Source organism: Natrix helvetica, assembly GCF_964273705.1.
Source record: "Natrix helvetica genome assembly, chromosome: 7".
Lineage (NCBI taxonomy): Eukaryota > Metazoa > Chordata > Lepidosauria > Squamata > Natricidae > Natrix > Natrix helvetica.
The window spans coordinates 13,371,804-13,385,097 of record NC_138558.1 but is presented as its reverse complement, the minus strand read 5'-3'; the positions used below and the strand labels follow the sequence as shown (position 1 = coordinate 13,385,097).

The 13,294-nt window shown below is 40.1% G+C and overlaps 1 protein-coding gene across 5 annotated transcripts in view; it reads left to right on the top strand.

Moving 5' to 3' along the window:
* MAPK10 (mitogen-activated protein kinase 10) overlaps positions 1-13,294 on the top strand; it is a 241,628-nt gene that overhangs the window by 117,024 nt on the left and 111,310 nt on the right. For 4 of the 5 annotated variants that reach the window (XM_081959215.1, XM_081959214.1, XM_081959217.1 and 1 more), the window contains exon 3: positions 1,293-1,364. In XM_081959215.1, the coding sequence (XP_081815341.1) occupies positions 1,299-1,364 (66 nt within the window). In that variant the 5' untranslated portion in view covers positions 1,293-1,298. Of the gene's footprint in view, positions 1-1,292; positions 1,392-13,294 lie in introns of those variants that run through there. The other variant, XM_081959216.1, reaches the window with a different exon arrangement.

Here is a 13,294-nt window from a genome sequence, read left to right as displayed (position 1 = left end):
GAGTAAGATTTGTGACTGAACTAGCTAGTGTGGCTATGCAAATAATGTGGAAGTGTGATCTCTGGCAGAATTGTCATCTGTGGGTGCCAGCAGAGACATGGCTCCCTCAGTAGCGTTACAGATTACTCACATACTCCTACCAAGATAGTCATCCCCTCAGCCAATCTTGGAATGAAAGAATCATGCTAAGCAGTAGTAAGCATCCAAGGGCAACTCTGGAAAATGCTCCACATGTTTCAAACAGCTGTATCTTATCGTTTTGTGCACTGCAAGGATTGTGCGTTGAAAACCGATATCCAACATGAAACAACTCTTTCCAAGTCCAACCTGCAAGCCAGTTTTAACTTCTACTCTGGCTCTTCGTTGTTTCTCGTTCCCTTTGGAGGCCTTGAATCCTCCCTTTGCTGGTCTTTGCCATCTAAGCAATTATGCTGTCAGTCTTGCTCACTAAATTATGAATAGTCAGATTGCCAGAACCGGCTACTTGTGCTCTTGGAGCTCGGTTGTTGGTTGCATCTGAAGGCAGGACAAGAAGCGACGGATGGAAACTAATGAAAGAGAGAAGCAGTCTTAGAACTAAGGAGAAATTTCCTGACAGGGAGAACAATTCATCAGTGGAATGGCTTGCCTTCATCACTGGAGATTTTAAAGAAGAAATTAGGCAGCAATTTGTCTGAAATGATATAGGGTTTCCTGTTTCAGTAGGGGGTTGAACTAGCTCTGTTATGCTGTTATTTATTTTCCTATCTATCTATCTATCTATCTATCTATCTATCTATCTATCTATCTATCTATCTATCATCTATCTATCTATCTATTTTGTCATGTTTATGTAGTGTATATTGGAGGTGATGACCCTTTGAGAGCTGTATGCAACGAAATTTAATTTTAATGTATGCCAATTAGTGTACATTCAGTGACAATAAACTCTCTCTGTCTTTCTGCCTGCCTGCCTGCCTGCCTGCCTCTCTCTCTCTCTCTCTCTCTCTATCATCTATCTATCTATCTATCTATCTATCTATCTATCTATCTATCATCTATCATCTATCTATCATCTATCTATCTATCATTTCATTTTCTTGCAAATATTCTCATTGATACGGAAAATATTTTTCCTATAGGAAAACAAAAGTTTGGTCTCAAAGAAACCTTAAGACTGGTTTCTTAAAAGCTAGCTTTGAATGTTCTTTAATATTGAACCCATGTCATAGATATTAACTAGACTGAAACAGCATTATAAATTAGTCCCATTTGGATGAGAAATATTTATGCCTTTGTTCTTTGAATTTCAGATATTTATGAGCCGCCATTTCTTACATTACTGCAGTGAGCCTACTCTGGATGTGAAGATTGCCTTTTGTCAGGTGTGTGTTCCTTACAGGTAAAACAAGGTACAGTATATACTTGCACTTACATATTCTGTGATCAGTATTTCCTATTAATCATACATGTGACTAAAAGTCTATAACAACCACCTCAATCTGCTTCATCCTATCATTAGTTATCTTGGCTGGAATTCATGGTGCTAAATTTGGAAGTGAATGGGGCATACCGTGTTTCCCCCAAAATAAGACAGGGTCTTATTTTCTTTTGACCCCTGAAATAAGCACTTGGCTTTATTTTTGGGGAGGTCTTGTTATTTTTGATGTGCAGGAGGTGCCTCAAGTGTGGTCACCTCATGGCTGCTGCTGTGTTGCGCATCGCTGGGCCTTTTTGCGGCAGCCATTAGCATGACAGAAGGATGGCGGTGGCTAGGGTTGCGGGAGTGGCCATTAGGTAAGGGTGTTAGTTGGTGCATGGGCATGTTTCCCCTCCCTCCCCCCCTCTTGCTGCACATGTGTTTAAATATTTTCGGGAGGGCGTATTTTCGGGGGAGAGCTTATTTTAGCACATGCGCTCAAAAACCCTATTGTGTTTTTTAATCCGGGGTGGTCTTATTTTTGGGAAAACAGGGTAGGATTTAGCAGAATGTACTTGTCCCAGCTTCTTCCAGCCTAGCAGTTCGAAAGGATGTAAAAATGCAAGTAGAAAAATAGGAACCACCTTTGCTGGGAAGGTAACAGCCTTCCGTGTGCCTTTGGCGTTTAGTCATGCTAGCCACATGACCACGGAGACGTCTTCGGACAGCGCCGGCTCTTTGGCTTTGAAACAGAGATGAGCCCCGCCCCCTAGAGTCGGGAACGACTAGCACATATGTGCGAGGGGAACCTTTACCTGTAACTTTTAAGAAATATTGAAAAAAAATTAAATAAAACATAAGCATAAAGAAATATAGCGAAAAGTTAGAGAAAGAAGGAATATAAAAAAGTGAAGAAAGCAATACAATTAAAAGAAGGAAAAAATATTCTTATTCTTTACATGACTGTTTTATTTTATTGGCAGTTTTATTTCTGGCTCCTTTGCTAGTGACCTCTTCCAGGAAATGGAGTAGAGATGCTGATACCTTCAATTTTTCTGAGATCTCTTTCCTTGCCAACTGCCCCGTGCCACCACATATTCTTCCCTACTTCAAACACCAGAAATGCAAGAAAATTGATAATAAAAGTACAGGAAACCCCAGGTGTTGTTCTGAACCACAGCTATCTCGTGAAATATCTTGTATCTATATGTTGGCACTGAAGTAAAATTCTAAAATTGCTATTTCTCCCAGTCAAAAAGCAAATGACCTAATTGTACCCATTCTTTGAAATGAATTTGCAAGTGATAGTAAATGCTATAGGCAGAATGTTGAACACTTTGATTGAGCGAAAAATATGGTCCCATTTCTGTTCAAAGTGTTCTGATTTTTGGCTTGTTTAAGATTTTTTTGAACTTATAATTGACTCCTGGCAGAGTAATTCAAGAATCACTTTCTTTGACATAGGGTAAATCTTTCTGTCCCCTGAAGTTTTTAGAATTGTGTCTCTTATGTTCCCTCATGATTAGACTCGGTGGTTTGTGTCTACACCTAAATCTGTGCATACTTTGGGTAGGCAAGTCAATCACTGAAGCTTGTGTAGTTATCTATAAAGGACCAGTCTGCAATTACTTATCGTATTTTTTCGGAGTATAAGATGCACCTTTTTCCCTCAAAAAAGAGGGTGAAAATCTGGGTGCATCTTATACACTGAATACAGCATTTTTGGCCTCTTGAAACCCCGCCCCCTTCACCAAAATGGCCGTGCAGAGCCTGTAGGAGGCTTCCAGACTGCTTCTGGGGGCTGGGAAGGGCAGAAAAGAGCAAAAACTGGGCTGTTTTTGTTCAACTTTGCCCCCCCTTACCCCCCCCCCCAGGAGCACTCTACAAGCCTCCTAAAGGCTATTCATGCCCTTTTTTTGAAAAAAAAACCAGGCCGTTTTTGGGAGGCCTGCAGAGTGCAAAAACTTTTTTTTTAATTTGCCTCTTCAAAATTTTGTTGCATCTTATACTCCGGTGTGTCTTATACTCCAAAAAAATAGGGTAATCGGGGGTGGGATTCAGCTGGTTCAGACCAGTTCTGGTGAACCGGTAGTTCCGGGAATCAGTTGGCCCCACCCCGCTGCGCTAGTCTGTCCTATATTTTCTTTGGTTGAAGCCCAGCTGATAAGCTGCGGCAGAGCGAATTGCCGTGCCTCAGCTGTTTTACTCACCGGGGCTGCAATAGAAGGTATGTTTTAGAGCTGTTTTCAAACGCAAAGTGCGCGCTCAGCGAACTGGTTGTTACACCGGTTGAATATCACCGCTGTTTTATCCAGTGTTTCTCAATCTTAGCCATTTTAAAATGGATGGACTTCAACCTTCACACATCCCTTCGGCCGATTCGCTCACACAGAGAGGGACTCCTCCGGGTGCCGTCCACTAGGCTGTGCCAGCGGGCGACGCCCAGGGGAAGGGCCTTCTCTGTGATGGGCCCGATCCTCTGGAATGACCTTCCCCCTGATATTAGAACGACCACGGACCTCCGCTCCTTCCGTAAGAAGCTCAACACCCACCTGTTTAATCTAGCCGGCTTGGCCTAATTCCAGCTCTCCCACCTCAGTCTGTATTTTTAAATTTTGGTCTTAGGCTAAGTTTTTAATTTTTATACATTTGTACAGGGGTTTAAAGTTTAATTCGATTTTAACTATATTTATGATTATTTGTAAGGTTTTTAATTTGGTACCTGTACACCGCTCCGAGTCCCTTCGGGGAGAGGGGGCGGTCTAGAAATCAAATCAAATAAAAATAAATAAATAAATAAACTCCCAGAATTCCCCAGCCAGCATAGGAATTGACATCCACCCACTTTAAAGTGGTAAGGCTGAGAAACACTGACTTAAAAGCGAACATTTATTTTCCTGCGATCATGTTATAACTGTAGAGGACAGCCACTTGATCCTGGGAAAAGATACAGCTGCTTTAAAAAGCTTATGACATTTGCTACATGAGCACTCCATGCACTCCGAATCGACATTTAGTTTTCAAATTCTGTACAATTATATAAGTTATAAATATACTTATATTAGAATTTATTTTAAATAGCACATAATGTGGCAATCCCAAATAATTTAAGTACAACTTAGCGTTTAAATAAGGGGAGTTTCCAAATTAGTACTCCAGATATAGCCCTTGATCTAACTTTCACCCAAGCAGAGTTGGCACAAAGAACTCTACAATGATCAGCCTACAATAATTCCCTGGCCAGCCTCTACTTTGGAGTTACCATTGAAGCGGGGCTAATTCAGTTTCTTCTACTGTTAGTTTTCCTTGAGAAAGAACATCCAATAAGTTAAACTGTAGGAATTTATTTGAAACTCAATCAAATAAATTAAGAGTATGACATTGTTTAGTAAGGGGATTACTAATAGTAATGGGATTAAATTTTCTTGACAGTATATTCTCTTAAATTCAAATGCATAAAAGCATCAGAATAAAAGCTGTCATTACTTCAGTGTTTTTCTCCCCTCTAATTAACTGGAAAAAGAAGTTAGGTCTTGTTATTGTATTCATATCCTGTTAAGATGGAACAATTTCACATAACGTTGCACATAAAATGCATTAAATTGCCAGGATGCTTTTGGGTCATTTCACATTCTTTTTAATCCATTCCATCATCGCCCTCTTATTGGTTTTGAAATGATAGAGTCCATTGCCAGAGAATTGTGGTTATAAGGTTTAAATTCACTCCCAAACTTCATAATGTCGATTTTCAACATCTGCTGTCTAAAAATAACAGCTGCCTGAAGTGTAATTGAATATAAATTATCAGCGAACTTTGGAAAAGTCTTAGGCTAAGAATGTATGTTTAAAAAGCATAACCCTAACTTGATTTTAGAAATGTCTCTTTCAAAGAGATGCTTCAAGCCATTTTTTTACAATACAGCATTTTAATTAAAATCTCATAGTACCACCAAGGGTCAGATAAAATTGTTGTATCCAAAGACTGTCAGTTAACAATTGTTCTGTTAGTGCACTAATAACACATTTTTCAGGTTTAGAAATATTGTTCTGTATATTTCACCATCTGGATATTACCTCACCCTTTGCATCTACTATTTTTCCCTTAATGCTTGTTTCAAACCAGAATTTAGTCAATATTTAAATTTAATATGTAGAAGTATAATTTGGGAAACAAACAGAAACAGTTACCCATCTGATAAAGAGAATGCTCACCATCTGCTTTAACAAACTTTTCTGTTTGCGCAGGATTTCAGTGTGCTGCCATTACCCTTGCCCAATAAGTGGAAAGATAATGTGCAATTATATCAAATCAGGTGTTTAGGTTGGCCAACTGTTGTATTCTGTGACTTGTAGTGGTGTTCAGAGTCTTCAGCCAAACACATATTTTTCTACTACTTTATCCTTCTTCTTGTACTGTCAAGGATTAAACTTGAAACTTGCTGTATGTTAAAGAATGCATCTACCAGAGAACATTGCTCCTTATAAGGCCACACTTGGAATCCTGCATTCAGTTTTGGTCACCACAATGTAGAAAAGATGTGGAGACTCTAGAAAGAGTGCAGAGAAGAGCAACAAAGAGGATTAAAGGACTGGAGACTAAAACATATGAAGAATGATTGCAGGAACTGGGTATTTGTAGTTTAATAGAAAGAAGGACTAGGGGAAACATGATAGCAATGTTCCAATATCTCAGGGGTTGCCACAAAGAAGAGGGAGTCAAGCTATTCTCCAAGGCACCTGAGGGTAGAACAAGAAGCAATGGGTGGAAACTAATCAAGGAGAGAAGCAACTTAGAATTGAGGAGAAACTTCCTGACAGTTAGAACAATTAATCAGTGGAACAGCTTGCCTCCAGAAGTTGTGAATGCCCCAACACTGGAAGTCTTTAAGAAGATGTTGGACAGCCATTTGTCTGAAACGGTATAGGGTTTCCTGCCTAGGCAGAGGGTTGGACTAGAAGACCTCCAAGGTCCCTTCCAACTCTGCTATTGTATTGTATTGTATTGTATTGTATTGTATTGTATTGTATTGTATTGTATTGTATTGTATAATTTGTTCATCTTCTGATAAACGTGAGGAAGCAAGGGCCACAACTATTCCTAACCTACATTGCTGGAAAGAAAAATAAATCAAGATTCTCAAGAGATGTAATTTGTAAGTCATATTCAGAACAACAGAGTTGGAAGGGACCTTGGAGATCTTTTCGTCCAACCAGCTGCTCAGGCAAGAAACCCTATACCATTTCAGACAAATGGTTGTCCAATCTCTTCTTAAAAACCTTCAGATTGGAGCCCCTACAACTCCTGGAGGCAAGTCATTTCACTGATTAATTGTTCTAATTGTCAGGGAATTCCTCCTTAGTTCTAGGTTGGATCTCTCCTTGATTTTCCATCCACTGCTTCTTGTCTTGCCCTCAGGTACTTTGGAGAATAGGTTGACCTCCCCCTCTTCTTTGTGCATGTCCCTCAAATATTGGAACACTGCTATCATGTTACCCTTAGTCCTTTTCATTAAACTAGACATACTTAATTTCTTCCACTGTTCTTCATATGTCTTAGCCTTCGGTCCCCAATCGTCTTCGTTGCTCTTCTGTACACTCTTTCTAGAGTCTCAACATTTTTTTTTTACAAAATTGGATGCAGTATTCCAAGTGTGGCCTTAGCAAGGCATTATAAAGTGGTGTCAACACTTTTGTGGGAGCTGCAGCACACACTTCGTTCTACCTACTTCTTCACCGCTTTGGCGGATGTTCCACAATCATAAAAAGGATGATTGAATGCCCAAAGTGACATCAGTGGCCATGAAATGATCTTCTCATGCCCAGACATTCAACTTTTCCTATTCTAAACCTATTGAACTCAAATTTGCTGGATTCATTTACTGAAAGTAATTTTCCCCAGTTGTGAACTTGACTTTGCCAACATCCTCCACTCCAAATTCCATACTGAGTTTTCATATTTAAAACAGCACTAAGTACAGTTTTGTGAGTAGATTGCAAGGTTTGTGCAAATATTAAAATAATTTTAAACAGTAAAAATCATAAATTATAAAACATTCAAATGCCTTTATAGCCCAGGAAAGGAATATGAAAATAAAAATATATACAAGTTAAGGCTCATTATCTGAAATGTCCTATTAATATAAGAACTAAAGAGATTCTCATTTTAAATATTTCCCCAAATAACGGTCATGCCGACACTATATCAATATGTCATCCACCAATTCTTTGATACCAAAATGGTAAATAGTTAAAAGAAATGGGTCAGCCTCTAGAACTATGCTTCATGTAGTTACTAATTAAAGTATTTCCATTTCCCCTCTCAAAAATCAGTTTGTTTCAGTTTGGGTTTTGCTTGAAGTTGTAACATACATTTGGTTATAATGGCAATGATCTATCTGCGCAATATTTTTAACTAGTTGATAACCTGGCATTGCCCGAGTATTTATTTATAATACGTCCAGACTAAACGTAATTTCTAATGTTGAATTTCCCCCTTACCAGAGGAAGCCCCCTTGTGGAGTACTGTGAAGCCGTTACCATCAACTCCACTGCCTTGTACAGTAGAATCCAGTTCTGCAGTACGGCATAAGAGGCTGTATCTTAACAGAACACATACCCCAAGGGGTGTTAGGGGTGTCTTACCGCCACAGTATTTTACTCCAGAGAGTAAGTCATCTGTGTACCAAGTTTGGTTGAAATTGCTTGAGGCGTTCCAGAGTTACAGCAGTACAGTAGAAGCCATTTTAAGGCACAACTGGCTGTATCTTAACAGAACACCCCCACCCAAAGGTTGTTAGGGCTGTCTTTACCCCCACAATATTTTTCTCCAGGGGTAAGTCATCTGTGTACCAAGTTTGGTTGAAATTGCTCAAGGTGTTCCAGAGCGCGCGCGCACACACACACACACACACACACACACACACACATGTATATATATAAGAAGTCAAAACCGATGTATCCATTCAAGCAGAAAACTTCAACTATAGTTTCTTAGGAATCACAAAGAGAACCAAGAATTCAAGATGTCCTTCCTCCCGAAAATATTGGCAAGCGGTATGTTATTCAATTCAGGACTGTTGATGCCAATGAAATTATTATCACTATAAATAGTAAACCTGAAACCAACGTATTATAAAATACATCTTGCTAACTGAGCACTACATGATAATTAGTTAAGCCACAATAAAATAAAATTGTTCAGCATGGTTCATATAATGACCAAAAACACAGCATGCAATTTTGCTAAAACCAGAAAAACTGATGAGTCCAGTGTTTTTGCTTTTACTCTCAGTTAATCTGAATGTTTGGAACTAACATATCTAGAATAGTACATTCTTTTTCCCCTCACATTATATTATATTTAGTTATGTGTATTATATTTAGTTGTGTTGGAAGAGAAAGGCTAATGAATTACTGGTTGTGCCTTACAACAGAATATTGAACTAGATTAAGGCCAGTGACTCCCGCGTTTACCCAACAATCTCTATTTTTTTCTGATTTATTTGAAAAAATAACTATCTGTGAAATGACCTGGGTTTAAATTCTGTTCCACGGGTGGGTTGCTGCTGACATTGCTGCCGGTTCGGTGCCCCCCCAAATTTTGCATGTGCATTTGCAAATAAAAATATCTGCACATGCGCAAAACCTTTAAAAATATATTTTAAAAAATTCCACTAAAAATTGTTCTGTGCAGAACCGAAAAACAAGATGGCGGCCCCGTAGGAGAACAGGTTTGGGGGCGTGGCAGGCACGGGTCACTGCCGGTTCCAGCAATCCAGGCCACCAAATTACTACAGGTTCGGACAAACTATTAGGAACCCACCTCTGCTCTGTTCCCATAATATAATTAGTGTAATCCAGTCAGACACTCATCTGGTCAAATCTTGCCAGTAATTCTGACTAAAAATGCCATAAATACGTTGGGGAACTAATTTATTTAATAAATGTATATGGTTGCCTATCTTACATAGATAACTGTAAATAACAAAAGTGTATTTTACAAAAAGGATGAAAATTTAGGCTCACCTTTTATAGATGAGACCTGAAGCAAGATCCCTTTGTCAGATTTGCTGAGACCTGTAGAAACCTTTGACCCTCTACCATAAAGGGCTATAAAATGGTAACCAGAACATTGAATTGCATCCAGAAGCCTGCTGGGTTAAAGTATGAATTTGTAACAATGATGTAAATCAAATAAACTTTGTGCTCCAAAAAATGTGCACTGAATCATTCTGGATTAGCTGATGCTTCCAAGTACCTTCACATACAGTGCATTGCAGCAATCCAATTGGGGAGTGACTAAGGCAGGCGTGTCCAAACTTGGGAACTTTAAGACTTGTGAACTTTAAGACTTGTGGGCTATGCTGGCTGGGGAATTCTGGGAGTTGAAGTCCACAAGTCTTAAAGTTCCCAAGTTTGGACACGCCTGGACTAAGGCACTGTTTCTCAACCTCAGCAACATTCAGATGTATGGACTTCAACTCCCAGAATTCCCCAGCTGGCAACTCCCAGGAGTTGAAGTCCACACATTTGAAAGTTGCTATGGTCGAGAAACATTGGACTAAGGCATGAGTGACTTGAGCAGAGCCTCCCAGACCAGGAATGAATGCAATTGGCACACCACATTTATGGAACTCGTCTTATCTACAGCTGCCATGTGCTCTTCAAGCATGATTCATGAGTCCAGGAGCCATATTTGTTCAGGATAGCAACACTGTCTAGAGTTAAAAGAGGAAAAATCCCCATATCCAGCATCCCTTCAAACCCAATGATCCAGTAGGTGACAGGAGTCATGGCTCAATTCCTACAGTCCGACAATGCTTACAAAATGTATGGCCTTACCAAGTGGTATCAACACTTCACATGATCTTGATTCTATCTCTCTGTTAATGCAGTCTAGGACTGTGTTGGCTTTTGTGGGAGCTGCACACAATTCATTCTACCTACTTCTTCATCACTTTGAAGGATGTTATCTAATCATGGATGGTTGAAGGCCCAAAATGACAGCAATGACCATAAAATGATCTTCTCATATCCATACATCCCATACACTCATAACACAGGAGCCATGGGCTCATTTCCTGCGGTCAGACAATGCTTGCAAAATGTGCTTGGTGCTACCAGGCCTTGCTAGGAAATTCTGAGTTAGAGTGGTTTGTTTTTTCTGTCATCCTTTCTCTCCCACTCATTTTCTTGGAGGGCTAGATATGCCAAATGGTTAAATTCCCATGACCCAACCGACTGGATAAAATTTAGCCTTGTCTGTGACCTTTATGGGACGCGGTGGCTCAGTGCTGAGCTTGTGGATCAGAAAGGTCGGCAGTTTGGCGGTTCGAATCCCTCGTGCCGCATAACAGAGTGAGCTCCCGTTACTTGTCCCAGCTTCTGCCATCTGAGCAGTTCAAAAGCATGTAAAAATGCAAGTAGAAAAATAGGAACCACCTTTGGTGGGAAGGTAACAGTGCTCCATTCAGCGTTTAGTCATGCCAACCACATGACCACAGAGACGTCTTCGGACAGCGCTGTGGCTTGTTGGCTTTGAAATGGAGATGAGCACCGCCCCCTAGAGTTGGGAACAACTAGCGCCTTTATCTTTATGACCTTTATGGTTAAATTGACCCTTTGCAAGTTAACCGACTGGACTAACATGCTCTCCTTTGCCCACCATTGGCCAATATTTTGAGAATAAGTCTTTATGTAATAGGATTGACACATTGACCCAGAACTACAGTTGAACCAATATTGCTTGTTGTTAGATAGGTTTGGTTTTTAAATCTTTCCAACCTTCTAATTCTTCTGGAGAGAAACAGTACCAGCTCATTGGCGACATGGGTGATGCTATATTAAAAAAAAATTTTTTGTTTAATTTACTCTTGCCAAAGTGGCATGCGGTTCCTCTTGTTTGTGCAACTTTCTGATGTATTTTCCAATTTCGTTTGTGAGGTGATAATACTCAGAAGCCCTTCTTGTTGCTAATGTTGAAGCTTCCCAAAAAACCCAACCCCATATTGCATAGTAGACAGATGGCAAGCTTACTCCTAGCACCTGCAACCAAAGACTTGAGTGTGCCTTCTGGGTATTCGCCAACATGCGACTGCAGCTTCTCCCGACATGCAGTGCTTTGGAGGTCTTCACCAAAGACGATGTAAGAAAGCCCACAGGCAACTAAATTATGCTATTCAGTTTATTCTGCAAATTTGTTCATATCAACATCTCCTTCTGGCGATGTTTATAGATCATCCCCCTATCCTACATCCCCATTCCACAAATGCACAACTCTGGCTTTTCAATGCATGTTCCATGCTGGGCAGCTTGTAAAAATAAATACACTCAAAAGTGGAAGGTAATTAGGAGGAAGCCATTTTTGGCAATTATCCAGGAACAAATTAACAAGCTGCACCTCAGATTTTCCCTCGAAGCACAGAATTCTTCATTCTCTCTCTCTGCCCCTCCCTTCCTGGTTTAATGACAGCAGTTTCCATATGCCGTTTTTGATGCTTGTTTTGCTATTTGGATTTTTTTTAAAAATTATTTAGATTTACCTCAGAAAGCAAAGCCAAAATCTTGAGAATGTGTGCTGAAGCAAGAACATCTAGTAAGGCAAACCCAGGTGTCTGGTCAAAGAATTGGTTCAGAATTATTATTATGTATTATTTGTATCATTAAAATACAATAAATAGAACGGAACGGAATGAAACAGAACAGAACAGAATAGAAGTCTTTATTGGCTAAGTGTGATTGGACACACATGGAATTTGTCTTTGGTGCATAAGCTCTCAGTGTACATAAAAAGACAAGATACAAGAAAAAGGAAAAAGAATGTATGAAGTTGTAGAAGATGGGGAAAAAAGAAAGCTATAACCCATCCAAAAGGTACAAGACATATATTCACACATATACATACAAATATAGGTAGTCAAATATAGGTATTCATTTTACAACTTTTACAAGATCAGATCAGCGCGAGCCTCAGTCCCCTTCATGTTGGCTCAGGAAGGAGGGGAATGGGACCGTGGCTCGCGCTGATCTGAGGCTAGCGCTGAGGAGCCTCCTGCATAGTGTGGCTCTTCTCCGCAGCCCAGCGGAAGGAGTTGCTGTCCCCGCCACCATGATCCTGGGGTATTTTGCTTGCATGCTTGCAAAGATCAAAGTTGTCACAGTCCTCCCTTCATGATGATCATTTGATGACGTCAGTGCCTCACCAGCCATAAACCTCACTGCACATCACTGCCTATTGTACACTATACTGTTCTCGCTACAAAATTCAATATCCTAACATGGACCCTTTCCTTTATCTGGGAAGATAAGCAGTGCTGAATAGCCGTGTCCATCCTGCATTTAAACTTCTTAGAGAGGGACGTTAAGACAGGAGACTTAAGGTTAAAATAGTGTATACTTCCAGCTAGCTCTGAAGCTTGGAGTGTTGAGCCAAAAATAAGATTAATAAATTGTACAGATCCAGGCAAACCCCTGGTAGTAGCCCTTGATGGGACTGGGGCAGCTGCCTAGAGATATGCATGTATCGATGGTGATAACCACTTTAATTCTCTTGATAGTAACATACAAATAATTATTGCCAGAAAGCATTTCTCCGGACTCCTTCCTAGGAGAATTACTTGAAATGTGCATGTGGCAGTGTGTTAGCAATGAAAATGCATTCTTTCCCACCTGATATTTAATAAGTTTTTCTTGTGCACGGGAAACTGGTTCTTTCTTTTTACTTCTTTGTGATGAATAAGTGCATTTATCTAGGGATGCTTGATCGGGAGGGCTGCAATGGCTCAGCGGTTAAAGATGCTGAGCTTGTCATCTGGCAGCCCGGGTTCAAGACCCGAGCTCCGCGCAACAGGAGGGTGAGCTCCCATTACTTGCTCCAGCTCCTGTCCACCTCACAGT